The sequence below is a fragment of the Lycium ferocissimum genome, chromosome 5 (genome assembly GCF_029784015.1).
Source record: "Lycium ferocissimum isolate CSIRO_LF1 chromosome 5, AGI_CSIRO_Lferr_CH_V1, whole genome shotgun sequence".
Classification (NCBI taxonomy): Eukaryota; Viridiplantae; Streptophyta; class Magnoliopsida; order Solanales; family Solanaceae; genus Lycium; species Lycium ferocissimum.
Window position 1 is genome coordinate 10,535,117 of NC_081346.1, and position 27,047 is coordinate 10,562,163.

Sequence of the window (27,047 nt, forward strand, 5' to 3'; positions counted from 1 at the left end):
TATCAAATATTACAAACTCTGCCCAACTCTTTTATGTTTTCAACGCTCGCTGAAAAGCCTACTCGGGTCCTAGATATGACATACATTGCAAAACATTTGACACCCTACAAAGAAAGACAATAGAATGATGTAGCGAAATCGTCAAATTGGCAGCAATGAATTAAGGCTGCCACAGAAAAGAATAACTAGTCCAACATGGCACAACAAACTAAGAGAAGATCCTGCCTAGAATACAACCAAGTTTTGGTTCATTCATCTAATGATCGCAATTTACCATCAAAATTGATCTAGATTTCATTCTGCTTTTGCCTTAGGCTTAATGCGCTTCACCCTTGAATATAGGAAAACTCCAGCAAGGGCTACTCCGGTGCCTACATAGAAAATGAAGAAGAAATTGATTAAGTGTTTGTACAAAAAAAAAAAAAAAAAAAAAAAAAAAACTACAAGTTTTCACTTGAGCATGTCGACAAGTATAAAGTATAATGTCATACCCAAACCGTTAATGGGAGAAACAGGTGTGCGGAAGAAGAGAACGGAAGTCACAATAACCACCACTCGCTTCACACAGTTACCCACAGAATGAGTAACAGGAGATACCCTCTGCAATATCATGTAGGAAACCTGCACCAAAAACTTAAGCGTCAGCAAGAAATAACATAACCAGCACGGGTCGCAAATGACAGAACACAATTTTCAGTGATTCATCAAGATTTGTCACATTGGTTTGTGAAATTACATAAAGCAAAGAATTACAATCAAGCAAAACCAAGAACTGTTCACACAGCCATGAGTATAAGAGAAGCTTTCAGCAAATTCTGCATTGAAATGGCCATTGATCATAGCCGAAATTAGCGGACAGGGGAAATTACAAATTTTCAGAGTCTTCCTGACATTTTAAAAAGCATGTGATAAAAAGCTTTTCCCCTTGTATACATTTTCAATTTTGTCAAATTGACAGCTCCAGGGTGAAAAGCAGAAAAAACCGCATTGACCTTTTTAGACAAGCTCAAGCGTCTGCATTCAAATAAGGCAGGCAGGAAACAGCTGTGCAGGTGCTTAAGGAGATAGCAAGGAAGAGCCATGTCTTTCAAATTGGTCTACAGTTAATAGGAATATGAGCTTGCAGCATGCTTGATACTGTCGAAAATACATGGCAGGAGAAGTAAGGTTCTATCCTTTACTAGAACATGAGAACATCCAACAAGCACAAATTGCAAGCAACACAACCGCACAAATCAGAGTACAGTATTACATGAATTATATCAAGGTTTTATCAACGATTAACTGGACCAAAAACAGTGTTATCAAAGGCGCGCTTTAAGCGAGCTTAAGCGCTGAAGCGAGGCTCAAAACATGTTGAGCGCTTCGCCTCGCTTTATGTGCGCTTCAGTGTCGTGATCAAGGATCTAAGACATACTTTTCCTTGCCAATGAGCCTCTCTTGAGGAGGTGACACTAAATGATATTTCACTTTATCGTAATATTTTTACAATTTCTTTGTCCATATATTTGTTATTCATGCTTATTATTATTAATCTTGGACTAAACATATATATATTTGTATTTTTGCACCATTGCGCTTTTTTGCATTAAAGCCCACGCTTTATTTGCACTTCGCGCTTAAAGCCCCGGCTGACCTTAGAGCTTTTTTGCGCTTTTCGCTTTTGATAACACTGACCAAAAATGCATACTAAGATCTCACAAAACCTTGTTAGTTCATCACTGTAGCAACATAAATTTTGTGCTTTCTCACTATGAGGAGGTAAGAATTTGAAACGGATCACGTTATAGGACTCCTCGGAATCAATGACATATATAATGTTTAATCCTTATACCTGCTGATAAGCATGGAAGCAGAGAGCAGCAATGAGAGACCTTGTGTAAAGCTGGTTGACATTCACTCCCTAGCACCAAGGAAAATAATTAAAGTTATTCAAAATAGTTGCTGCAATTTCTGTACAATGGAACAATGAAAAAAGACTTCCAGGTAGAAGCAATATAAATTTCCACTTAATATATCACTTACTGCAGCTTCCAGGTAAGTAGGAGTGAACTTGACACCTTCCGTGAAAAAGGCGTATGGAGCCAGCAAGAAAAAGGACATGATCGTGATTATTGAAAAGAGAGTAATATTATCCAATGATTCCTGTAAAAAAAATTAAAACTTTAACTTTACAGCATTTCAGAAACCAACCAAAACCAAGCAAGCAACATAACTTGGGTTTTGTCTTGTAAATGCAGAAACAAGCTAGTTACTTGATGAAAAATGGAGAAGAACTATGTAAGAGCACCCAAATAGTTTGCTCTTACAACTATCATTTCATATAAGCTTGAAACATCAACCAAAGAAACCTTCAACTTTTGGTACATATATTCTTCATACCCTCATCTAATAGCATGAAACAGAACAAAATTACCTCTTTCCGAACCATAAACTTCTTGCTGAGGACATTACGAGATTGATTGGTTAAATTAGAGGCCATTGCACTCCAAAATCCAGCCCTGGAAATCAACAACACGAGATATGACTATTAAATGTTGGAACCAATCTTTATCTAAAGTATCTCCCATTTATATACTAAAAAAGCAACAAAATCATATGGCATTATTTAGCGTGAACAGTTGAATCCCCCACCAATTAAAAGATGCCTCAGTCATGGATGCCAGTCCCACTCCACCAACAATTGGTACAAGAGAAGACAAAACCCATATGGTAGGGAACTGCATGAACAAGAAAGATCCAATGTCATTAACTATAATAATAAATGATAGTAGACAAACAACTAAATGGAAGTGAATATCTTTTCTTTTTAAATTTCTGAAAGCATAAATATAATCTGAATTAAGATGAAACTATAGGAGAAAGGAGATTGAAAAATAGTTTCTTCGCCCTGCTGTTACAAATGAATGCAAGATCTTTAATTAGAAATTAAAGGATATTCATCTAAAGCGCACCTCGCCTAAGAACATAGCAGAGAGGACAACAGAGAAGAATGGCTCCATAGCTTTGATAGTGTGAGTGAACGACACAGCAACTTTTCCAAGACTCATGTTGGTGAAAAGGTTGCCCAAGGTATGCACCATTGCCAATGGCAAAATTGCAACAAGCTGCCAATTGAAAATTTAAAATCAGACCATGTGCGCATAATCAGGTTTAAACCCAAAGCATTAGTTAATCCGTCTCAATAAAGTTACCTGTGCACCACTAATTTTTGGCCTTTTGTACAGATTAAGAGTCCACATTAGAATTACAACGACTGTGCCAACAGCAAATTGCGCGAGAGTCACTGTAACTGGATAATGGAACGCTTTCAGCACCTGTAGAATATAGGAATGTTAATCAATGACGCAACTTGACACATTCAGAAACACAAAACTTAACGTTTCGATTTAGCAGCCATGTTCAATTCCAAGTAACATCTACTGAGAATCTAAAGCTATATTCTGTATGCAAATTGCATTTGCTAAACATGGCTTGCATACGACAGTGCTAGATTCAAAATCACTTTAATTAAGTTGCAAACTAATAAAGGCATAATACATAGATAGACACCTTAACTTGACCTCAACTGGCAACTAAGCACTCCAACTTTGAGAATGCACATCTAGACACCTCAACTTGTCCCCACTGTGTCTCGTGGACACCCGATGATGACATGGCACATAAATTTGATGGTGTCTATATGATCATTTTGTAAGTTGGAGTGTTCAACTGACAGAGAGGCCAAGTTTAAGGGCCCGTTTGGCCATGAGAGTTTTTCACTTTTTTCCGGAAAATTATTTCACTTTATTTGGAAATCAGTGTTTGGCCATGAAAATTCCAAATAAAATTTGGAAAACAACTAAAACCTTTCTTTCACTTTTTTTCACTTTTATACATTCACACAACCAAATATTTTTGCAAAAACAATAACCAAACACAACTCCATCTTGAACTCCAACTCCAAAATTCCAAATAAAGTGAAAAATATTTGGTTTTCATGGCCAAATGCCTACTAAGTGTCTATCTTTGTATTATGCCAACTAATAAAAGTAGGCTAAGCATATGTTGCTTATGAGAGTGAAAAATTCAACATAACTTCAATTAAATTGCAAACTATAAGTAAATGTAGGTTCAAAATGGCTCAAGTTGCAAACATACATACTCAGGTAACAGATACTTCCAAAATAAAGTTAACATATGACGAAGTTTAAATCGATACTATCAGAAATTTTGGAATGATTCATGGCTTGAAGAACCTCACAAATGGAAATACATGCATGCATTAATACAAACAACAAAGCACTATCAAACAAGTGGTATAGGCAACTAGGACCTTAGATCAGCGCTAATTTTGAATCAATCGAATACAATTAAAGGTGAAGGAGAAACAGAAGGTCCACCTGCTTGTTGTAAATGTTGAAGTAGATGTTAAATAGATACCAAAGCCCGAAAAGAGATCCCAGCACAAGAGTCTCCGTTAGCTTGGATTTCGGTGCCTCACCAGCTGTCTCCGGCACTGACGTGGCACGAACCTCCACTCCTTCCGTTTCACGCTCGGGAACCGGCGATGGAACTGAAATCCATCCGTCACGATTCAAATTGGCTGAACATCGAATTGGGTTTATTTTCCTCGCTGCGGAGCCATTTAGGGAGTTAAAATGGAGTGGCGGCCGGGCAGATTGAGGAAATAAAGGATTGAATCTGCTCTTGTGAGGGTTCTTAGGGAGTGAAATTGACGGAGAAAATGAGATTGCTGTGCTCTGCATTTTGGCGTATTAGATCGAAGAGACACAGTAGAGAGAGGGAGAAGAGAAGAAAACAAAGGAGATGATATAGAGAGGAGATACGTTGGGGGCTCCGTCGAGGCGTGAGAAGTGAAGTGAAGACAGAATAGAAACAGAGAGGCAAAATCTGAAAGTTCAGAAATGTTAAGGGGATATTCGGGAGCCTTTTTGGTAACTTTGGGGGTGCTTTTTCTATGATATTTTGAGTTGGGGGTTGGGGTTGGTGAATATAGCTATAGGTGGTTGGGGGTAGACTAATTTGTTGGATCCGACTTTTTTTTTTTTTTGTTAATTTGTTGGATCCGATTGGTAAATCGTTTTCTTACCAACCTGGAAAGATTGTGATTGGATAAAAATAAAATAAATACTAGTGAACAGACAAAACGAATATATGTTGCAAGGCTATTTTACTCTATCTTATTAAATTATGAGATTTAACAAATCAGTCAGGTCTTAATTTATAGTTTTTTTTTTCTTTCTTTAATGCTTGGTTCTCAAACTATTTTATGACAGTGTATTTTGATCAATTTACATTTACTTCAATTTGTCAGTTTCTTTTCTGATGATTTGTTCAACATTGACACTTGAATCTTTATAATCGTTCAAATAAATAATGAAGTATTTTTAAAACCTACTAATATATTCTGAAGTTTGTACTAAAAATGCTCGGGGCTACCATTCAAGACCAATTGTCGCTTGTTATTATCATTTAAAACATCTACGGTGCCACTAATAAAACATTAGTCTGCTTATTTTCGTTAGGATTATTAGAATAATACATCGAAATCCTCGAAAATGCGAGACACTTTTGTTAGGAACCTCTTTACTTATTCATTTGCATCATCACGTCCAAGATCCATGTCTCTGAAATATGAATCGCCCCGCAATTTACAAGACATTGATTCTATGCAAAATAGTAGCTGTTATAATTTGGTTTTGGTATCCCTCCTACGCCATTGCAAACCCCTCCACCAAACCAGTTTACATTTCTTAATTTGACTAAACACAGATACTAAGAAAAGAATTGAGAATTGTGTTATATGGACGAATTTCATCAAATGTTCACTTATGTGATTTCGTATTAGTAGCAATGAATTTTTACTGGAGAGTATAGCAAGAAGCCAGATGATTTTGTGTGAAATCTAAATTTAATGGAAATAAAGAAAATATATGGCATTTTGCGATAGATCAAACACGCAACTCATTCTGGAATAAAGGAAGTAAATACTATTCCCATATTTATATAAAGAAAAATATTGTTGATACAATTAAAGATTGATACATTTGCGAGTACTCCCTCCATCCATTTTTACTTGTCGTCTATTGACTTGACATGATCATTAAGGAGTCAAAAATATTATGATAATTCTACCATATCACCCTTTGAATATAATAAAGGCAATGTTTTAAAAAATGCATTGAGAAAAGACAAAATAAAATGTTTACTTTGGGAATACAAAGGCTTATTCATTTCCAGTTTTCCACCTAAGTTATACTGCTATTAAATGACTATAAAGAACGTTCCTAACACAAACAAGCCCACAAATTAGGCAACAAATTGATCCTACCACACTGAATTATAAGCAAAAAAACACTTTTTGTCATGTTAGGTCTGGTTCGTTTTTTTTTATTTTTTTATTTGCGTTAAGACAAAACAAATTAGTCGTCATTAAAGTATGCATCACAGATGATAAGGACACTGGATCTAGGAGACTTTGAAAGAATGCATCTAGACAGATCCATGATATACATTCAAATACCCATTTTAGGTCAAATAATGTTTGCTTCTTATTTAACTTGTAGCTACCAATGCCATAAGCATTTTTACCATTTTGTCGCTACTTGCAAGTATCCAGAGCTACCATATCTCATAGTCCAGAGGTCCACAATGCTTTTTGATATCATCATAAACATGCAAAGACCATGTTTCAAACAGAAGAGCATAACAAAGCGACAATGTTCAAGCCAGTAAAAAGACCATCCTCGTTTCATCTGATCTGTATTCATATAGTTAAGGCATCCACAATTCATGAATGTAACAAACATTACAACATGTTCATAAATTAAGCATTCCCCTTTTAACACAAAAGATGATGATGAGTGCAAGTGTTCGGATACGTCTTCATGACATGTAAACTTGAACACTTGCAGTCTTCATTACCTGGCATACTGGGCAACTATCAACATACCCTTCACATTCTTTACAAAGACACAAGTGCCTGCATGGAAATAACAAGACACTGACTTCTTTACTCTTGCATGCTCTGCATTTTAGCTGCTGCATTTGGATTACTTGGTCTTGCGAACCACTTGCCAAATGGTGGTGGTTTGTACTTGAGGCAGCATCATCTACTTCACTATCTCCGCAGCCTTCCTTAGCTTGCATGGAACCTTGGGCCATGGCCTGCTGAATATTGCTTTTCAGGGCATTGACAACCGACTCATTGTACTTGGCTCTGTAATGCCAAGATTGAGCTTCTACAGTAATCTGCTTAATTCTCTCCCCAAGTTCCCTGTTCTTGCTGTTCAAATTGTCTATTTCAAGATCTTTCTCATATAATCTCTTGTTAGCTTCTTTTTGCAAGGAGTTCAGTAAAGATGCTGTCTGTCGATGAATCAACTCCCTCATGCCCTTCATCATATTATCTCCCTGAGTTACCAAGGATGAATCAGAAGTGCCCAAGAACTAAAATTTCAGATAACACAAATTCAAGGCAGAAAATCTATATCAGTATCCACCTCCAAATGACTTAATGCCCTAAACGATCAACATTTGCCCGATTCTCAGATATAAGTTGGAGACTCTGACCCTTATGATACTGCCTACATGGAAATGCTCCTACTTATGCCCTTACTCATATAATCAACAGCTTTTACAAGTCAATCCCAGCAAATCATAGGATGCATAAACATGACCAAATGCATGTCAACCCCTTACCATTAGGTAGACATAGATATCAAGAATAGATAGGAAAAAACCATATATCTTTGTCAGACACATTATATAACTTAATCCTGGCCAGTTTGAAATGCCAAACTTCAGATAAAGTTAATGATTATATTACCTGAACTTTCATGTAGTAATCAAATTCTTCTCTTTGCCTGTCAATCTCATATTTAAAACCACTGTCTATTCGCATAAGAGCAGGAACGGCTGCTTTCATATTTTCAGGTGCAGAAGTGACTGATGAATTGCGTTCTTTTTCCTCATAAGAAAGTCTAAGTCCAGTTGATACAGTAATTGGATTCAAAATACTTCCAGCTTGATCCACTTCATTCTGACCAAAGTTATTATTCAAGGATATCTTAAGCTTTTGCTGGCTATAGTTGGGTTCAACATCCCGGACTCTTTTGGTAGGACGAAGTGCAGCAGATGGGTGTTCATTGACTGTCTGGCTTATCGGGTAGCCACTACATCCAACGGTAACTGAACAAGATTAAAAAAGAATCAATCCATGAGATCAAGGAAAACAAAACCAGGAATTGATAACACCACCCTGTCTAAAATGGCCAACTATCTTACACCAAGACAATGAAAAAATTATGGAACGAGCACCAAACAAAGGACAAACCAGCACCAGAATAAGCAAATAAGAATATTGATGGATGCCAAACTCAAATTGTAACTTTTTGGACATCAATGGTCAATGGAGGCTCAGTTTAATAAAAAACAATAATAATAACATTGAAAGAAAGCATTAAAACTCTTTAATTAAGCATATTAAACTTAACAGGACACTACATGCCTCTATTAAGTTTAAAAAACAAAAAACTCTACCTTCTGACAAAGGGATGACCATATTTTCAGAACTTAAAAATAGTCTATTTATAATATCCACCAGCCAAGAAAACAGAACTAATCATGGAGACAGGTAGGTATTATGAAGTAATAGTTTTAGCAAAGTACACTAATTGATTGACTCTGAGTATAGAACAAGTCTCATATACAATAATCGGATGACTTCCACGAAAACAGCACAACTCATGGCGCAGTTATAAATTATAGAGTAATAGTTTTAGCTAAGTACTAATCAACTGATTCTGAGTATAGAACAAGTCTTATATAGAATAATCAGATGAATAAATACAATGAGTATTGAGATCATCAAATGATATTGTCGCAAAATCAAGTATCATATAAACCAAAGTCATTAAATTTAAAAGGTAGAAATAAGAAAAGACTATGGATGCGCTGCCTGCCATCATTCACCATCCTTTTCCTGAAAGATGCAAGGCTCACCATTCACCACAACTAGTGCACCTATGGAAACCCCTTAATAACAGCCACAGATCAAGATTTATTTCTTGGGAAGTGAAAATAAGATTGATCCGGACCGACAAAAGGAACCCCTAAACCTCCTTCTCTTCAGGTTTAGGATTGATTACCCCAGCCGACTTCCAAAGCATACATAAAACTTATCTCTTAATATCAGGGATCCTTTTTTTTTTTTTTTTTTTTTTTATAGAGAGAATTAAGTCAGAAGAACATCTTCAGATTAGAAAGGCTAGAGCCGTTTTAGCACACAGTTATCTTTCCCAAGAGATCTTGTAAAAGGTTAAATGCCCCTCTAATCTTAGATAACGCCACACATGTTTAAAACAAAGAAAATCAAATTGTCTTAAAATATAATGTTGAAGAAAGAAACAACAACAACAACAACAACAACAACAACGAGCTCAGTTCCCTCAAGTGATCTGAACAAGAATAACAGGCAAGTACTTCGAATTTAACGTTAAAACAAGTCTTCTGCCTATTTTGTAGAATTATACCATGTAAAGAGAGATTTTATAAAATCAACATAAGCTCAAAATCTTCATCAACATATAGTTGCCAGATGTATTTCCTTTACATGTTGGCTTCTTTTTCACATCTCCACTTCAGCCCCACCTTATATCTTAACAGGGTAGACTAAAGATGCGAAGAGACGCTGGTATTGCAAGTTATCGTTATCAATGAGCTAAGCTGCAATATATCTGTTCTAATTTCTCTAAGATTTCTGGATGAGACACTCTAATGACTCAACCAGCACAAAGCGCCTCACCGCGAGCTTTAGGCATCGAGGTTCTGAACAACCAAGACAACAAGGCACTCTCCACATATGCCCTGGACCAACTTTAATTTATCTTGCACAGGGTGCAATACAAGCCTTATCCAGTTTCACTACTAAGTCTTTGTAACTAATACAGGTCAGTTAATCAACCTTCTAACATCACTTTAACACCCTAGTCAGACTTCACGGCTCAAGCTAGAAAGTTATGCAAGGCAAAGCTGAATGTGGAAATTCAAACACAAAAGGAAACCCAAGAAACATAAAACCTGTATTAACAATCGATCACCCAGATTAGTCACAAAACAGTTGAGCCGTAAAAAACAGCACAAAAGAGGAAAATCATGAACCAAATTAGTGGGCATTATGTTGCAAAATATAAATCCTAAATGAAGTCTACTGTAATGTTGGGGAAACTCACCATCTCCAAATAGTTGCAGCTGAGGCAATGCACTCACATCATACTGGAAACGATTCCCCTCTAATGAAGCTGGAAACAAAGTGTTGCCATTACTGCTTTCTCCAAACATATTCCTGAAATTGTAACACACGATTAATTCAAGAACCTCACTATTCCACAAAACCAACAGGATCTCAATAAATCTCTCTTTGAGCCAACCCAAGAATGAGTCCTTGTTCTTGTTAATAAGGATAAAAAACACAAGCAAAAAATACCCTTTTTGGCAGAACCCCTAACAACGGTTCCATAAAAGGAAAAAGATGGATCGATCAAACCAGGCAAACATAGGAAAACAAAAACCCCATGTCTCAAATGGGGATAAAAACAACAGAAATAAGAATAAACATAAATGGGTACCTCAAAAAACTCGAAATTGAAGGGTGATGTGAAGGAGAAATTAGTAAGAAAAAAGTGGGTTAAAGAGAAAGAAAGGTAGAGAAAAGTGAGGGGAAAGGAAGAAGCATAATAATAGTAGTAGTAGATGGGGAGAAGTGATGGTGGTGAAGGTGTAATAGTTGTGGGGAAAGGTTTCGGTTAAGAAAAACGATTCCATTCGTTGGTTTTGGCGTTGGTATTGGTGATACAATCACAAGACTCGTTGAAGAAATCTTCCTCTTTCCTTTTTCCCTTTGTTTGTATAATCTCTTTCTCTCTCTTTCATATTCATATACCCTGTCTTTGGCAGCTTTCTTTTCGTTTTCCCACCAGTAATTTATTTATTTCTGTTACGTTCTGCTACTCTCAATTTACTCTTTTGCCCCTTGTCCGTTCAATTTTCCCTCTCCCCTACAAATTTGCAACTTTTTCCGCATGGGCTGTTTACCCGATATTGCACCAAATAGGGAAAACCTAAGATCCTTCCTGGCAATTTTTCTTTTGGCAAAAGTCACAAGTAGCCTTCTAAATTTTGTCACATTTTTCTTTGAGTATCTAAATCGAGGGTTATACTTCTTGAGTATCTAAATCAGTCGGAATTTATACCACATAAATACTTTTTATTAATGTGACAAAAAAAATGAAATGCACTCTCCTTGGACGCGTGGAGTACTCTTCAGTACTAATAATTTTTTTTTTTTTGTTGAAAGCTTATCTCTTTTAAAATATGACTTAAATTAAATAAAAAAAATAAAAAAATAAAAACTAAAAACTGGACAGCCCCGTCAGTCACCTCCCCTCACCCCTCTTCGTCTTCTCCACAACTGCTTCTCTTCTTCAATTTTTTTTTTTTATTATTTTGTTTTTTGTTTCTTTTGATTCTTTCTATAAAAATAATTTGTGAATTAGATGTTTATTTTGATCACCATTTTCTTTATTTTTTCTAAATCTAAAAAGCACCATCACCATCACCATCTTGTTCACTGGAAAAAATGGAGACTCACCACACTCGTTCAGCACTCTCTTTTTTATGAAGTGTGCATTCTCACCTTTCATTGATTAACTTATATTTAGCAAGAATTTTAAAGATTGAAGGACCATAATTTTAGTGGTGGTCCAGTATGCGGTGGCCGTCGCGATTCGACGGTGAAGAAGTAAAAGGGATCCTAAGAGAGGGAAAGAAAGGGATAAGAAAGGAGGGGGGTCTCTTGAAAGGCATTGGTGGACCTAAATGAAGGAAGAAAAGGGGAATAATTGTTGGTGGGGTGGGTGGATGGGCATGTGGGGATGGGGGGACGGTGGTTGGGGTGGTGCGGCGGCGGCCAGTGATGGGGGAGCGGCCGGAGATGAAAATGGGGGGGGGGGGGGGGGGGGGGGGGGGGGGGGGGAGGGGGAGGGGTGTTTTATAATTTTTTTTTTAATTATTATGATGGACCCTGCCGTCACGTGTCATGTTTTCATTTAACAAAGTTACCACGTTATGGAGAGTGTAATACACTCTCCTAATTTTGTTGATTATTGTGAAAAAGGTACCCAATAGGATCGAATTCGGATTGGTTTAGGTACCAAATAAAAAAAGACAACCTCGATTTAGGTGCTGAGGAAAATGTGGCAAAATTTAGGGGGCTATCTATGACTTTTGCCTTTTCTTTTCCTCCTCCTAAGCATGGAAAAAAACTTGATGTACATTTGTCACTTGGATTAAATCGGGAGTTTATGGTAAACCAGAGTTGGTGCTTAGGCAAGTTAACTAAAATTTGAAGAAATTATTAGAGTAAGTTAAATTACATGAGTTTATACAAGTTTTTACCTTTGACGTGTAGAAAAATATTTATTCCTCAGGAAAAAAAAAGGTAATATAACTTATTTTTACTTTTTAATATTTTCGTAATTCAGAAAAGTTCGTAAAATTTTAATATATGATCTGACTCCTTTTCTTCGTTGTTATTTGTTTTTTGTCTTTCTTTTGGAAACAACTTAGCTATTTACTCTATAAAGATAGGGGCAAGGTCTGGTTACTTTTTATCCTTCTCATATTTCACTTGTGCGATTATATTGGGTATGTTGTTGTCTTTCGATAGATTTTGGAAAATTTACTTTTTCAAAAAGTCTGACTCTTAATCGAAGTAAAGAAAAGTGTGTTTGAATTAACTTGGAAACACAAGCTTAACACATTTTCTAACCTATTAGATTAGATTTTTTTATCAGATTAGCTACACTACCTAACATGTAAGAAGAAAAAAGTTTAGTATTTCAAATTCAAAGAATTTAGTACTATCATTGCTTTAAAGCTATTTTGATAGGAGACAAACTACTAAATTTACGCAATTGGTATTCAAATTTTAGACAAGGTCTAGATCTCAGGTCAATGGTGGGAGTGGTTAAAGGGGTAAGAAAGGGTATTATAGTAATGTTAAAATGATGCCATAGTTACTTCCAAAGGGGTTCTTGTCTGCAGGTGGTGGTCGGTCCTAGGCCAACAATCATCCACCCAAAGTATGACATTTACGAGTGGAATCCAAGCTCTCAAGCAATGCTTTTTTATTGCTTCTTTCCGTTTCATTTTAAAGTGATACCCTTTCTTTATTATCCGTTCCAAAAAGATATATTCTAAATTTGAATAATTCAATTTAAATTGTTCATGTGATTTTTTATGACAAATTTTTATAAGGTTGAATACATCAACATTCCTTTAAATTCCTCAGTAAATTTTATTTACATATTCGAACTATGGCGCGTTCCAATTGAACATTTAAACACGTGATAAAATGTTCTTATAAGACACTTCTAACTCATATTTTTTTAAAAAAAATTGTGCGTGTTCACGAGCGTCCATTACGTAATTAATTTAATCATATAAAATATGTCTTCTTCTTTAATTATACAAATTGACATATATTGGAACACGTGTAGTGTTAAATGAATCATATAAATATAATTAATAATTCTTATTTAATTAATTTGTCAATATTGAAAACATAAAATTTTAAATGAAAGTGTTAAAAGAAACACTTTATCATCTATTCAGGTGCTCAGTTTTAATTCAAGTTTCTAAATAAAAATTACTATAACAAGTTTAAGTACACAAATTTGATGATATTATATACCACACTAGCATAGATCACAAATTTTTAAATCTTTATTCTTCTTTTTAGTTTTGTGTACAATCACACTCCACCATAAATCTTAAATGGAGAGAATAGTAAAAAGTTGAATAGGGAGATGGAAGAGACGTGAAGAATCACGAGGAAAATTTGGTAAATCTAAATGAACGAACATGTGGGAGTGCCCTGATATAATGATGATAAGGATGCGGGTGGTGCCAAATGCCAAGGGAAGGTGACAGAGAGAGAGGAGTCAGTAGTGAGTAGACACGCATGTGACCATTACTACTTCAAACCAGCCGGGTGCGACCACTCCACTTTGTGGGTCCCCTTATAACGTTCCCCTAAGCCCAGCGGATTGATTCTTGGACCAAGTTATAAGCTAAGGAATACTCCTGTTTTTTGTGTATGACAAGTGAGTAGTGACACCTAATCTGGTCTGGATTTGATAGGAACTTGGAAGTCCATACTTGTGATTTACCATAGCAAAATGTAAATATGAAATTTTTTGAATATATATATATATATATATATATATATATGTGTGTGTGAGGTTATAAAAAATTTTAAACTTATAATATTTTATGTGGATATAAAAACTTCTGATAAGAAAGGGGGACAACAAGAAGGCCGGCTCCATGACCCTGATTAATTGCCGAAAATAACACCTCGCCTTGGTCTCAAAATACATTTTATAATCGGAAAAGGGTCAAAAATACCCATCTACTTTGGAAAAAGGGCTAATAATTTTCCTTTGAACTTATTTTGGATCAAAAATGAGGGTTTTCAAATGTACCCAGTATAAAAATTATCCCCCAAAATAACCGTAATATGTTATTTTTTAAATCCGCTCCATTATTTAAATGTTCTAAATAATAACCCATAAGACCTCTTATTCCCCCAAGCGTAGTTTGAGGGGTTAGAATAAGATTTTATTACTTTATGTGATTTAAATGATGAGTTAAAAATGATGATATTTTGAGAGATAATTTCCATCGATAATATTTGAAAACTGATTTTTGAAAAATAAGTTCGAGTTAAATTATTTTCAATTAAAAAAATTATTATCTTATTTTTATGTTTTTGAGTTAATTGATACCTCGATAATGAAAAGTATGAGTTAAATTATTTTCAATTAAATTTTTTATTTTTATTTTTAAAACGAAACAACAACATATTCAGTGAAATTTCACAAAGTGGGATCTGGAAGGTAGAGAGGTTGTTTCAGGTAGACCCTCGGCAGAAGGACAAGCAATTCAAAATAGTATAAAACTCATGGCAAAATACTATAAAAAACATGATAAAGTTGTTTGAGAAAAAAAAGAGTCGTAACTACTACAAATTAATACGATAATCGAAGTACAATAAACAACAGATTGTAGCAAAAATTAACGGACAAGAAACTACTAAGAGTAACACTACCACTACTAGTATGGAAGAATAAGTAGGACAACGCGACACTACCTAATTACCTTCTACCCTAATCCATGTCCTCCATAACCTCTCATCTAAGGTCATGTCCTCGGTAAGCTGGACCTACGCCACGTTCCATCTAATCACCTCTCCCCAATACTTCTTCAGCCTACCTCTACCTCTCTCGAGGTCGTCCATAACCAACCTCTCACAACTCCGCGTTGGGGCATCCATGCATCACCTCTGCACATGCCCAAACCATCTCAGTTTTGCTTCCTCCATCTTATCATCCACCGAAGTCACTCCCACCTTGTCCTGAATATCTTCATTTCTAATCCTATCACTCCTAGTATGCCCACACATCCCTTGCAACATCCTCATTTCCGCAATTTTCACCTTCTGAACGTGAGAGTTCTTGACTAACCAACACTCTGCCCTATACAATATAGTTGGTCTAACTGCCATTCGGTTGAACTTGTCTTTAAGTTTTGGTGGCATTTTCTTATCACACAAGACTCCAGATGCTAGCCTCAATTCATCCACCCTGCACCAATACGATGTGTGACATCATCGTTAATCTCAATATTCCTTAGATAATAGACCCAAGATACTTGAAATTCCCTTTTTATTAGATGACATAGCACCAAGTCGCCTCACTTTCACGTCAATCTCATGCATTACGTTACTGAACTTGCACTCTAAGTAGTCCGTCTTGGTCATACTCAACCTGAACCCTTTAGACTCCAGAGTTGTCTCTAAACCTCCAGCTTAGAGTTAACTCCGCTGCTAGTCTCATTAATCAGAATTATGTCATCCGCTAATAACATACGCCGTGTCACTTCACCTTGAATTTACCGCATTAGTCTATCCATCACCAAGACAAATAAAAATGGGCTAAGAGTTGATTCCTGGTGCAACCCCATCGTCACTGCAAAGTGATCTGAGACTCCTCCCATTATCTTTACCCTGGTCTTGGTTCCATCATACACATCCTTGATCGCGCTAGTGTACGCCACATGTACACCTTTAGCCTCCAAGCATTTTCGTAGAACATCCCCTGAGACTTTATCTTATGTCTTTTCTAGGTCGATGAATATCAAATGTAGATCCCTTTCCCTCTCGCTACGCTGATCCACCAGTTTCCTTTCAAGGTGAACGCCTTTTGTAGTCGAGCTCCCTGACATGAATCCGAATTGATTCTCGAGAATAGACACGTCTTTTCTCAACCTCATCTCCACCACTATCTCCCAAACTTTCATAGTGCTAAAATAGAAATATTATCATATATATTAAAACAGATAGAATACTTTTTAAGACTCTCCTTTTCCTGGTAAGAATTAGGGGTGGGCTTTTCCCGGTAAGAATTCAATAAAAATTTCGGTGTTCGCAAAGTAATTTTTTTTTTTTTTTTTTGAAAATTTACTACATTAATACAATTTTTTTTTTGGGAAAAAAACATAAGTAGACGATAATATTATAATAACATACTTAACAAATGTTATTAAACATTACATGACAAGTTAAATGTTTTATAGTAAATCAAATTGTTGTATATAAGGAAACCCTTCACGTGAATAACTCCAATACCTATTTATTGTTCATAGTATAAGCTCGCTTTTATACAATTTCATACTTCCTCCTTAATCAAGATTTTTTTCCAGAGCTTCCTCCTTATTCTCAACTTCTTCATCGTTCCATAAAATAAAATCTCGATTTACAAGTATACTAATAATTTTAGTGTTGATTTTTATTATATATAGTATAATAAAAATGTTATACATAGAATAATATTCATATAAATTTATTTCAATTATAATAAATTAGATATAACTCACATTTTGATTATACACTATATAAAATTTTATATACGTCGTATGATTTTATTATACGTTATATAATACATTATATTTTGTATATAAGATACATGTGTGGGATGATCACTATGGTTCACACTTCAAACCTTTAAAATCAAGAAGGAAAAATTAAATGGAAGTTAATTTTTTTTTCAAGTAGGCAAAGTACTCAAAACAAACACAAGAGTTTAGTTAACACTTAACATGTTGACGTCTGAAGCTGTTGCGGTTAAGCAGGCTCTTAACGTTGTGCCATTCAGATAAGTGGAGAGGAGTACACGTGATTTCAAACTTCAAATGCAAAGTTTCTTATCCAATTTTATAAACACAAGTTTATTGAAATGTCATAGTGACTTGTGTGAAAGAACACGACGGCTTCACACTTCTTTAAATTAAGTTTTTTTTTTTCCACATTGCATGGATCACATCTATTATCAACAAGTTTAAAGTTTTATCACAAGTTATTGTCATAGCTAATTCAATTTTTAAACGTTGATCTAAAAGTTTAATTCAGTGAATGTAAAATCTTCTGGACAATTTTATATCACAGTCTAATATTTGGTCATGATTTTTTATAGACTAGTTTCTAGGCATGAGTGTTGCGCGTGTATCGCATATAAAATGTATAAATTTAAGGAAAAAAATATATTAGTAAAAAGTATGTTTGAGTAATAAACTAAAAAAAAAAAAGTGCACGTGCATGAAAATGTGTAATGTTAGTATGTCCTATTTAGCTAATTCAATCAACAAAGAGATTCCGAGCCATTAAAAGCTAAAAGAATTTGGCATATCAACAGATTTGGCTCTTTATCGGATTCGCTAATTTTAATGCATGTACCTTTAAGATCGTATTTTGCCTCTTGACAGTATTAGTTGAACTGACTAACTAAATACACCTAAATTGTCAAAATGCTAAACCACCATGTGGCCTTCGTATTTGTGGATTATTCTTCTCTTTAGGCAAATCACGAGGACTTTATGAGAACTTGTGCGAAGCTCATTTTGCCCACTCAAGTCACTCATTTCGTTGACAGAATATAACTATGCAAAAATGAATTTTTAATTGAATCATTATTTTAGGGCCGTTTGTCCATGAGAATTATTTACTTTTTTTCCGGAATATTTTTTCATTTTTTTCACTTTATGGTGTTTGGCCATAAAAATTCCAAATACAACTTGAAGTTGTATTTGGAATTTGAAAAACAACCAAAACTTATTTTTTACTTTTTTATTTTTATTTTTTTTATAACTTTTTCACTTTCAATACATTCAAACAACCAAATATTCTTTGAAAAACTATAACCAAACACAATTACATCTTCAACTCCAACTCCAAAATACCAAATAAAGTGAAAATATTTGGTTTTCATGGCCAAACGGCTACTTGGTATTGCAAAAAACGTCTTGGAACTAGGTGAAGCTAACTGCGAAATTTGGAACCCATTGGGGCTAATTTGAGGATTAGAATGAAATTTAAAGCTGTAAAACGAAGAAGGAATTGCAGCCATTTCAAATAATTGGGTGAAACTTCAGACAAAACTTTAGACCTTTGAAACTTCAGAATCACTGTAGTTCATTTTGAAGTGGAAAGACTTGGGGCTCTGCTTGGACATGATTTCATGATTTAAAATGAAATCGGATCGATTTGAAGTTAAAATTTTATATGGAAATGCAATTTGAATTTCTTAAGTTGTATTTCTTCACATAAACGTGAAAATTTCACAATTTGCAAAAACCTCAAAACATTCTCAATTCTTATATAATTTTACCAAATGAACAAATCATAGTTCATAAACAAGGTATAGTAATATCCTAAGGTGCCGCTTTAATAAATCACATATGTTCATATTCTTTTATAAATAAATTTTTGCGATTACATGTTATAAAAACTTTCGCCAACATAATTTGCAAAGATTAACCGGCTCAATAAATCAACCATAGTAGTAACCGACTTCTTTAATATATTTCTCCCACATGGTACAAACAATCTACAAGTCGAGCATGAGTCTTTTTTTTTTTGGCAAAATTTAAAATGATGGTTCTTTATTTGCGAAAATATAAACTCATGCGTCCAATTTTACTTTGAATTTTTTTTTTAAATCACAACTTGGAATTTGAAATCCTACTTTTTGAAGAATTTGAGATTTTAAATCATAATTTAAAATTAAAATTTTGTTCATAATGCATAAACAAACACTTATTTCAAATGAAAACTTCAAAATCCCTTGTCCAAACGCCTACTTACAATAATCAATAATGTACAAATTTGGACTATATCTTAAATAACGATTCTCAAAGTGGCTATCTGTGCACTTCCATACAACAGTAAGCCCAATGACACGTTCTTAACTATCGCCCAATAGTTATAGCCAACAAGCCGAGCCCACTCGCCAAGTCTTTCATAACCCTAGTGAAAGAGAAGCTTGTTTCTTGGATTTCCATGAAATTTGACTTCCACCCAAGCTAATAAAGAACCCACTGATTGATTTTCGAGAATCTGGGCATGTCGCCCAATCAGAATCACAAAAGGCCAGAACTTTGAAGAAAGGTGAACTGTTGAGAAAAATACCCAATCCTGGGTCAGCAAGAAGATATCGAAGTACTCGTTTGGCTGCATGAAGATGACCATGGTGGAGAGTCTGCAAATATTGACTCAAATGATGAACGGAGAAACAAATATCCGGTCGTGTATGTGTGAGAAAGTTAAGCAGCCCAACCAAACGTCGATAATAAGAAGGATTAGAAAGTGGAGAGTCCATTGTTGCACTTAATTTCTGGGTCGGGTCCAAAGGAGAATGTGCAGGCTTCAAATCGAGGCAATCATACTCTGTAAGTAACTCCAAAATGAATTTCCTTTGGCTGAGAATCAAACCCTATGGCTCACGAATGATCTTTATTCCTAAAAAATAGTACAAATCCCCTAAATCCTTAATCTAAATTCAGTATCAAGGAATGATTTGAATGTGTCTAATTCCTCTTTGTTGTTTCCTTTAAGTAAAATATCGTCAACGTAGATAGCTATGATAGAAATAGAATTACCACTCTTTTTATAAAAGAGAGAATAATCATTTAGAGAATGTTGAAACCCTTTGTAGCTAAGAGCAGCTGTCAATCTTGAATACCACTGACGTGAGGCCTGTTTAAGGCCATATAATGATTTTTTCAATCTGCAGACATGTGTAGGATGAGTGATTTTTAACCCTTCGGGGATTCTTATATAGACTTCTTCATCTAGATCTCCATAAATAAACGCATTGTTTACGTCTAATTGATAAAGACCCCACCCTTTCTTAATGGCAATAGAAAGAACACATCTTATTGTAGTAATTTTGACCACTGGGCTGAAAGTCTCGGTGAAATCAATCCCTTGTTTCTGTAAATCACCACGAACCACTAATCTGGCCTTTAATCTTTCAATGGAACCATCTGAATTTAACTTAACTTTGTACACCCATTTGAAGGCAAAGCCTTCTTTCATTCTGGTAATGGAACAACTTCCCATGTGTCATTAATAATCAAAGCATCAAGTTCTTTTGTCATAGCATCCTGCCAACCAGGGTATAGGATTGCTTGTGAAAAGCTAGTTAGTTCAGTGATTTGAGACAAAGAATTATGGTATTGTATGTTAGAGGAAGACAAGGTGGTGAAAGAAAATGGATGAGTAGAAACTGTAGAAGTGAAACAAGAAGTAATGACAGCTGATAAATAAATAGAATTACAAACATAATCATTAAGGTAAGGTGGTGTCTTAACTGATCTAGTGGATCTTCTTAAAGGATCTTCAGTAACTATGGGAGGTGAAACAGGTGAAACAACATTTTCAATATCCTGGAGCACATTAGTATCAGTAACTTGAGAATTAGAAAAGTTTGAGAAACTCGGAGGAGTAGCAGGACAAGATGTAGTTGGGGGAACAAAATCAATTGGAGTAGAAGGTACAGTAATGGTGTCAGAATTAAGATTAACATCAGACATGGGTAAAGGCACAGAATTGGATAAAGGGAAAATGTGTGGAGTTGAATGGATAGATTTGAAAGGGAAAATATCCTCATGAAATACAACATCCTTAGACAATAAAAACTTTTGAGTATTTAGGTTAAACAACTTATATCCTTTCTTCCCAAAAGGATAACCAAGAAAAACACAAGGTTGTGCCCTAGGATCTAACTTTGTCCTCTCTTGAGATAGAGTAGAAGCAAAACAAAGACACAAAACACCTTAAAATTGAATAATCTGGTAGTTTGCCAAATAATTTTTCATAAGGGGTTTTAAAAGAGAGAATTCTGGTAGGACAACTGTTGATTAAGTGTGTTGCTGTCATGAGGCAGTCTCCCCAAAACTTTGATGGAAGTGGAGATTGGAATAACAAGGCTCTACAAACCTTCAAAAGATGTCTATGTTTCCTTTAAGCCACACCATTTTGTTGTGGTGTGGCTACACAAGTAGTTTGATGAATTATCCCTTGAGTAGATAAAAGAAGCTGTATTTAAACTGGATCCCAACTCCCATGCATTGTCTGACCTAATTGTTTTGATCTTTTTGTGGAATTGTCTCTCAACCATGGCAAGAAAAGACTTAAGAATAGGGAATGCATTGCTTTTTATAGATAATAAAAATGTCCAAGTACACCTAGTGTAATCATCTACTATTGTTAGAAAGTATTTAAAACCATCATAAGTACTTGTTTTATATGGCCCCCATGTATCTATATGTATTAGATCAAAAGCCTGTTTAGAAGATATGCAACTGTTGGGAAAAGGCAATTTGCTTTGCTTTGCTAGTGGACAAATGGAAGAAGGAACAAGAAATTTAGAAACAACAGAAATTCCATTAATATTTTTCATATTTGACAAAGGCATATGGCCTAATCTTTGGTGCCATAGTCTACTCTTAGCATCAATAGAAGAAACAACACTGAAACTAGATATTACATCCTTAGATGAATTTAAACTAAAACTAGATAACTTGAAATTGGACTTAGAAAACTGGACAGCAGCAGGATTCCTATTGTTGAGCATATAGAGACCATTTTTGAAGGCCCCAAGCAGCATTGGGCTCTTCATTGAAGGGCCCCGCATAAAACAATGAAAAGGAGAGAAAACTATGAGATTAGATAGTTGTTGACACAATCTATAGACAGATAGGACGTTGAAATGAAAATTAGGGATGAACAGCACATTGTGTATGACCAGATTACCAAACAGTTTAATTGAACCAAAATATGAAACTGAAACCTTTTGTGAATTAGGTAATTTAAAAAAAACAGTGGAAGGTAGGGCTCTAACATTTATAAAGAATTCTTTAATGTAACACATGTGCTTAGTTGCACCTGAGTCAATAATCCAGGTTTTTCTAGTGAATTTGGTAGTATCAACTTTAGAGTTTAAAGAAAAAGGACTTGGGCTTATACCAGCACAGTTAGCATTAGCTATGACCTCAGAACTGCTGCTTTGATCACTCCTCTTAACTTGTTGTAGCATCTGCATAATTTGGGTCAGTTGTTCAGGGCTAAGTAGCTTACCTTGCTCATTAGATTGAGCAACAGAGAAGAAGAATTCTGGATATCCTTCATTATTAGCAACAGCATTGCTTTGAGCAGAACTCTAAAAATTCTTTTGTTTGGTAAACTTGAAATTTGCAGGAAAACCATGTAGTTTATAACATTTTTCAATAGAATGTCCAGGCTTCTTATAGTATTTGCACACAGAATTAGACCTTTTATTCTCATAATTTCCCCTTTGTCCCCTGAAATCAGTAGAATAACCCCTCTGTGCACTAGTGTTCTGCTGTGCTGCAATGAAAGAGGAAGATTCACCAGGAAATTTTGGTGTATTCTACATCTCCCTCTGTTTCTCCTCTTGGACTAACAATCCATAGGCATTAGCAATTGTGAGGAGTGGTGAAATCATCAAGATGTTTCCTCTAGCACCACAAAATGAATCATTAAGTCCCATTAAGAATTTTACCAGCCTCTCATCTTGTTTAAACTTGATATTTTTCTCATTTGCTCCACAGGAACAAACACAAGAGCATGGAATAAAAGAATCGAGAGTGTCAAGTTTATCCCACAAACGTTTGATTTTAGTAAAATAAGCAGCAACATCAGATGATCCTTGTACAAGCTCACTGAGTTCTTTCTGTAATTGATATAGTCTTGCACCTGAACTTTGGCCAAATCTGGCCTCTAGTTCAACCCAAATATCCTTAGCAGTGGCATAATAAAGAACACTTTCAAATATATCCCTAGAAAGTGAGTTCAATAACCAAGAGATTACCATATTGTTTGATCTAGACCAAGTAGCATGAAGATCAGTCCCAGATGCTGGTTCAACAGAGGTTCCATCTATGAATCCAGATTTGTTCTTTGCTGTCAAAGCAATCCACATGGCTATCTTCCAACCACCAAAACTCTTCCCATCGAATACAAAGTTGACCAAAAGAGCACCAGGAGAATCTGAAGGTGCTATGAAATAAAGATGAGCTGAGTTTATGACCTCAGTAGCAGAAGAATTTCCATTTGAAAGAAGAGTTTTGTCTCCAGAAGATGGTGGTATATCAGACATCTTTCAAGTAAGAATTTGAACAAGAAAAAGAAGATTTGGCAGAGCTCGAGAGGAAAGGATTACAACCTTTGCTCTGATACCATAAAGAATAAAATCAGAGAGAGAATTCAATAGTTCCAAATTTCTGTGTATTATTCTTATTCACTGTTCATCTATTTAGAGCTATACAAGGGAATATTGTGAATCATTGCTATGTACAAGTGTTATCTAGCTATTTGTCTATCATGTAACTAACTTCTTATTTACAATGAATAAAATTATCTATGTAAATAATAAAATAACCTATCTATTAAATGTAGGAAGCTTCTAGGCAATTTCCTCTTGTGCCAACTTGAGCGTGTGAGCCATGTGAAATGGGTGAATTGTCAAGCCACGTGCCATCTTCGCCTATGACCAATATATCTGTTTGCTATCTTATTTTGACGACATAAACAAGATCTTGAACTTGGTAAAAGTCACAACTCGTCAATGGTGATTCCGGTTCATCTTCTCCGGCGGTTCTGTTTCTCTTATGTTAATTTCTCCATTACATGTTATAAAAACTTTCAGTTACACATAATTTACAAAGATTAACTGGCCCAATAAATCAACCATAATAGTAAACCATTTTTAATATAATTCTCCCACACAGCATAAAACAATCATCTTTTTTTTTTTTTTGGCAAAATTTAAAATGATGGTTCTTTTTTTAAAATATAAACTCATGCGTCCAATTTTGCTTTGAATTTTTTTTTTAAATCACAACTTGGAATTTGAAATCCTACTTTTTGAAGAATTTGAGATTTTAAATCATGATTTAAAATTAAAATTTTGTTCATAATGCATAAACAAACACTTATTTCAAATGAAAACTTCAAAATCCCTTGTCCAAACGCCTACTTACAATAATCAATAATGTACGAACTTGGACTATATCTTAAATAACGATTCTCAGAGTGGCTATCCGTGCACTTCCTCCAACAATAAGCCCAATGACACGTTCTTAACTATAGCCCAATAGTTATATATAACAAGCCGAGCCCACTCGCCAAGTCTTTCATAACCCTAAGTGGGAGTATATAAACTTATCATCTTTTCGAGTATTAGGGCTTTCGATCGGCAATTGTGCTCTCTGCTATTTCTGTCTAACTCTCGGCCTGCAACAATGGTACAACTCTTGTTTTCTTATATCCGATGAAATTGATATTTTCCCATCAAAGTTCAGAAATTTCGCTGTTATAAAACATTTTATTGACATATTAAAGTAAGAATATATCTTAACTTAGTTTGAAACTAGATAAAATGACGAATCTTTCTTTACTTTGTTATTTAGTTGTTGTAGTTGCGGTTTTCGGTACTTTTTTTTATTCGTTTGTATAATTGCATCCATTGAGTACAGCTAGTCCATGTCTCTGTGATGTAGCCATGTAAAATTAATAATAGCCCATGCTCTAAAACGACATGACTTATAATTCATGTTCTAGCATCTATATGTCATGAAAGGAAAACTTTGTACTGAAATGAAATAGGCCTGAGAATTGGGATTGAGGTGTCATTAATATACTCTATGTGAAGGGTTGAGTCCTTCTAGTCTGAGGGATTTTAGGGGACAATATTTGTCGTAGATTTGCAAGTAGGATGTATCTTAACTTAGTATTGGGACGAATGAAATGATGAATCCTTATTTCTTGGTTCCTTAGTAGAATTGCACCCATTGGGCACATTCTAGTTTTGCAGTAAGTCCATGTCTCTGTGATGTAGCCACGTATGATGAATAATAGCCCATGCTCAAAAGCTTCATGACTTTAATTAATGTTCTAGCACCTATATTTCTTGAAAGTAAAACTTTGTACTGAAATGAAATGTGCTCGAGAATTGGGATTCAGGTGTAATTGAGATACTGTACGAGAATCGTTGAGCCCTTTTAGTCAGGGGGATTTTAAAACACAGTATTATACCCTAATTGAGTATTTCATAGAGTTTTTATAATTTTCCTGTGTATTCACCTTCTTCCTGCTTTTGACATTTAGTAATGCTATATGTTCCTTGCAGCATAATAAATGACCGTTCATTGTTTCCCTCCCTTGCAGGTGAACGTTCCTAAGACAAAGAAGACCTACTGCAAGTCCAAGGACTGCAAAAAACACACCTTGCACAAGGTCACACAATACAAGAAAGGGAAAGATAGTTTGGCTGCTCAGGGAAAGCGTCGTTATGACAGGAAGCAATCTGGTTATGGTGGTCAGACAAAGCCCGTCTTCCACAAAAAGGTAGCGTTTCCATAATAGATATAATCATTGTTTCGTTCAAAAGAAAATTGGTATGCAAACAAATGTCAGAAAGTATGAGAAGCTTATCAGTGATTTTGCACTGTATTTAGTGTACTGGTTAAGCAGTAACTGACCTCTTTCTTTTGCCAATACTGACCAGGCTAAGACTACAAAGAAGATTGTGTTGAGGTTGCAATGCCAAGGCTGCAAACATGTCTCACAGCACCCAATCAAGGTTTGTTAATCAAGTTTTATGTCTGCTCTGTAGTTGTGCTTATTTTCAATAGCCTGTAAGTTAATCATTTTCTTTGGTTATGCAGAGGTGCAAGCATTTTGAAATTGGTGGGGACAAGAAAGGAAAGGGAACATCTCTTTTCTAGATTGCCTGTCAAGTCATCTAGAACTTCCTTTTTTTCCTTCTCTTATGTAGCAACTGTTGAACTTTGGTTGTTTTGGATTTTGGTTCTTTTGTGTTACATTGTCTTTCAATAGATGATTTGTGTTATGATAGTTATTATATGGAGATCCAATCTATTTTTTAGGTTTTTAATTTAGTATTGTTACTGTTTTAGTAATTGATAATGTCTCCGCAAGTATTGAACTCTCCAAATGCGTGTTGGTTTGGTTAAAATCGATTAGTCAAAATGCAGTTTAGCGTTGGTGAAAAGTGGTGCACATCTTTATAGGTGTTGTCTTATGTCATGGGCAGTGTTATCAAAAGCGAAAAGCGCAAAAAAGCTCTGAGGTCGAGCTAATAAGTTGAAAAAAGGCGCAATGGTGCAAAAATACAAATATATATATGTTTAACCCAAGACTAATAATAATAAGCATGTATAACAAATATATGGACAAAGAAATTGTAAAAACATTACGATAAAGTGAAATATCAATTATCTAGTGTCTCCTGTCTAAGAGAGAGCTCATTCAACCTCCAAACAAATGGAAAAGTATGTCTTGTTAGGCCTTGATGATGACAACTGAAGCGCACAAAATTGCCAGAAAAAATTAACATGTTTTGAGCCTCGCTTCAGGGCTTAAGCGCGCTTTAAGCGCGCCATTGACAACACTGGTCATGGGTAATATCGTGCGGTATGTAATCAAATGAAACCGAAAAGTTGAAAGCAATCCGGATGAAGTGCTCTAATAGTAGTTGTCTAAGAGTTCCTAGTTTATTCACAACTGTCTGATTTATGCATCATCAATGAGCTGTGGTCAT

General features: G+C 35.2%; 3 protein-coding genes across 4 annotated transcripts; 1 reads left to right on the forward strand and 2 right to left on the reverse strand.

Moving 5' to 3' along the window:
- LOC132055932 (triose phosphate/phosphate translocator, non-green plastid, chloroplastic-like) lies at positions 1-4,939 on the reverse strand. 2 transcript variants are annotated; one of them, XM_059447960.1, is made up of 10 exons: positions 4,383-4,939; positions 3,195-3,317; positions 2,955-3,107; positions 2,635-2,720; positions 2,417-2,501; positions 2,026-2,145; positions 1,835-1,903; positions 492-621; positions 275-371; positions 1-104 (listed from the first exon to the last, which is right to left on the reverse strand). In XM_059447960.1, exons 1-9 carry the CDS (start codon positions 4,746-4,748, stop codon positions 295-297), a joined length of 1,209 nt encoding a protein of 402 aa, XP_059303943.1. In that variant the 5' UTR covers positions 4,749-4,939; the 3' UTR covers positions 1-104; positions 275-294. The 2 variants fall into 2 exon arrangements, with proteins under 2 accessions (XP_059303943.1, XP_059303942.1); XM_059447959.1 differs by having other exon boundaries at positions 96-371; positions 4,383-4,938.
- A 1,786-nt stretch (positions 4,940-6,725) lies between these two features.
- LOC132055933 (BOI-related E3 ubiquitin-protein ligase 1-like) lies at positions 6,726-10,968 on the reverse strand. The gene is made up of 4 exons (XM_059447961.1): positions 10,632-10,968; positions 10,236-10,348; positions 7,832-8,193; positions 6,726-7,416 (listed from the first exon to the last, which is right to left on the reverse strand). Exons 2-4 carry the CDS (start codon positions 10,342-10,344, stop codon positions 6,889-6,891), a joined length of 999 nt encoding a protein of 332 aa, XP_059303944.1. The 5' UTR covers positions 10,345-10,348; positions 10,632-10,968; the 3' UTR covers positions 6,726-6,888.
- Positions 10,969-24,579: 13,611 nt separating this feature from the next.
- Positions 24,580-26,354, forward strand: LOC132055934 (large ribosomal subunit protein eL42). The gene is made up of 4 exons (XM_059447962.1): positions 24,580-24,729; positions 25,652-25,831; positions 25,992-26,066; positions 26,152-26,354. Exons 1-4 carry the CDS (start codon positions 24,727-24,729, stop codon positions 26,209-26,211), a joined length of 318 nt encoding a protein of 105 aa, XP_059303945.1. The 5' UTR covers positions 24,580-24,726; the 3' UTR covers positions 26,212-26,354.
- Positions 26,355-27,047: the final 693 nt, after the last annotated feature.

Bases quoted from the DNA above. Each gene is read 5' to 3' on its own strand.
- LOC132055934 (XM_059447962.1), top strand. The intron at 25,832-25,991 runs GTAGCGTTTCCA...AATACTGACCAG, and splicing joins AGCCCGTCTTCCACAAAAAG to GCTAAGACTACAAAGAAGAT. The intron at 26,067-26,151 runs GTTTGTTAATCA...TTGGTTATGCAG, and splicing joins TCTCACAGCACCCAATCAAG to AGGTGCAAGCATTTTGAAAT.
- LOC132055933 (XM_059447961.1), bottom strand. From the start codon at position 10,344: ATGTTTGGAGAAAGCAGTAATGGCAACACTTTGTTTCCAGCTTCATTA. The intron at 8,194-10,235 runs GTGAGTTTCCCC...AATCTTGTTCAG, and splicing joins GCTGCAACTATTTGGAGATG to TTACCGTTGGATGTAGTGGC. The intron at 7,417-7,831 runs GTAATATAATCA...TTGGTAACTCAG, and splicing joins ATTACTACATGAAAGTTCAG to GGAGATAATATGATGAAGGG.
- LOC132055932 (XM_059447960.1), bottom strand. From the start codon at position 4,748: ATGCAGAGCACAGCAATCTCATTTTCTCCGTCAATTTCACTCCCTAAG. The intron at 2,146-2,416 runs GTAATTTTGTTC...TTTTTTTTACAG, and splicing joins AGTTTATGGTTCGGAAAGAG to GAATCATTGGATAATATTAC. The intron at 372-491 runs GTATGACATTAT...TTTTCTATGTAG, and splicing joins TTCTCCCATTAACGGTTTGG to GCACCGGAGTAGCCCTTGCT.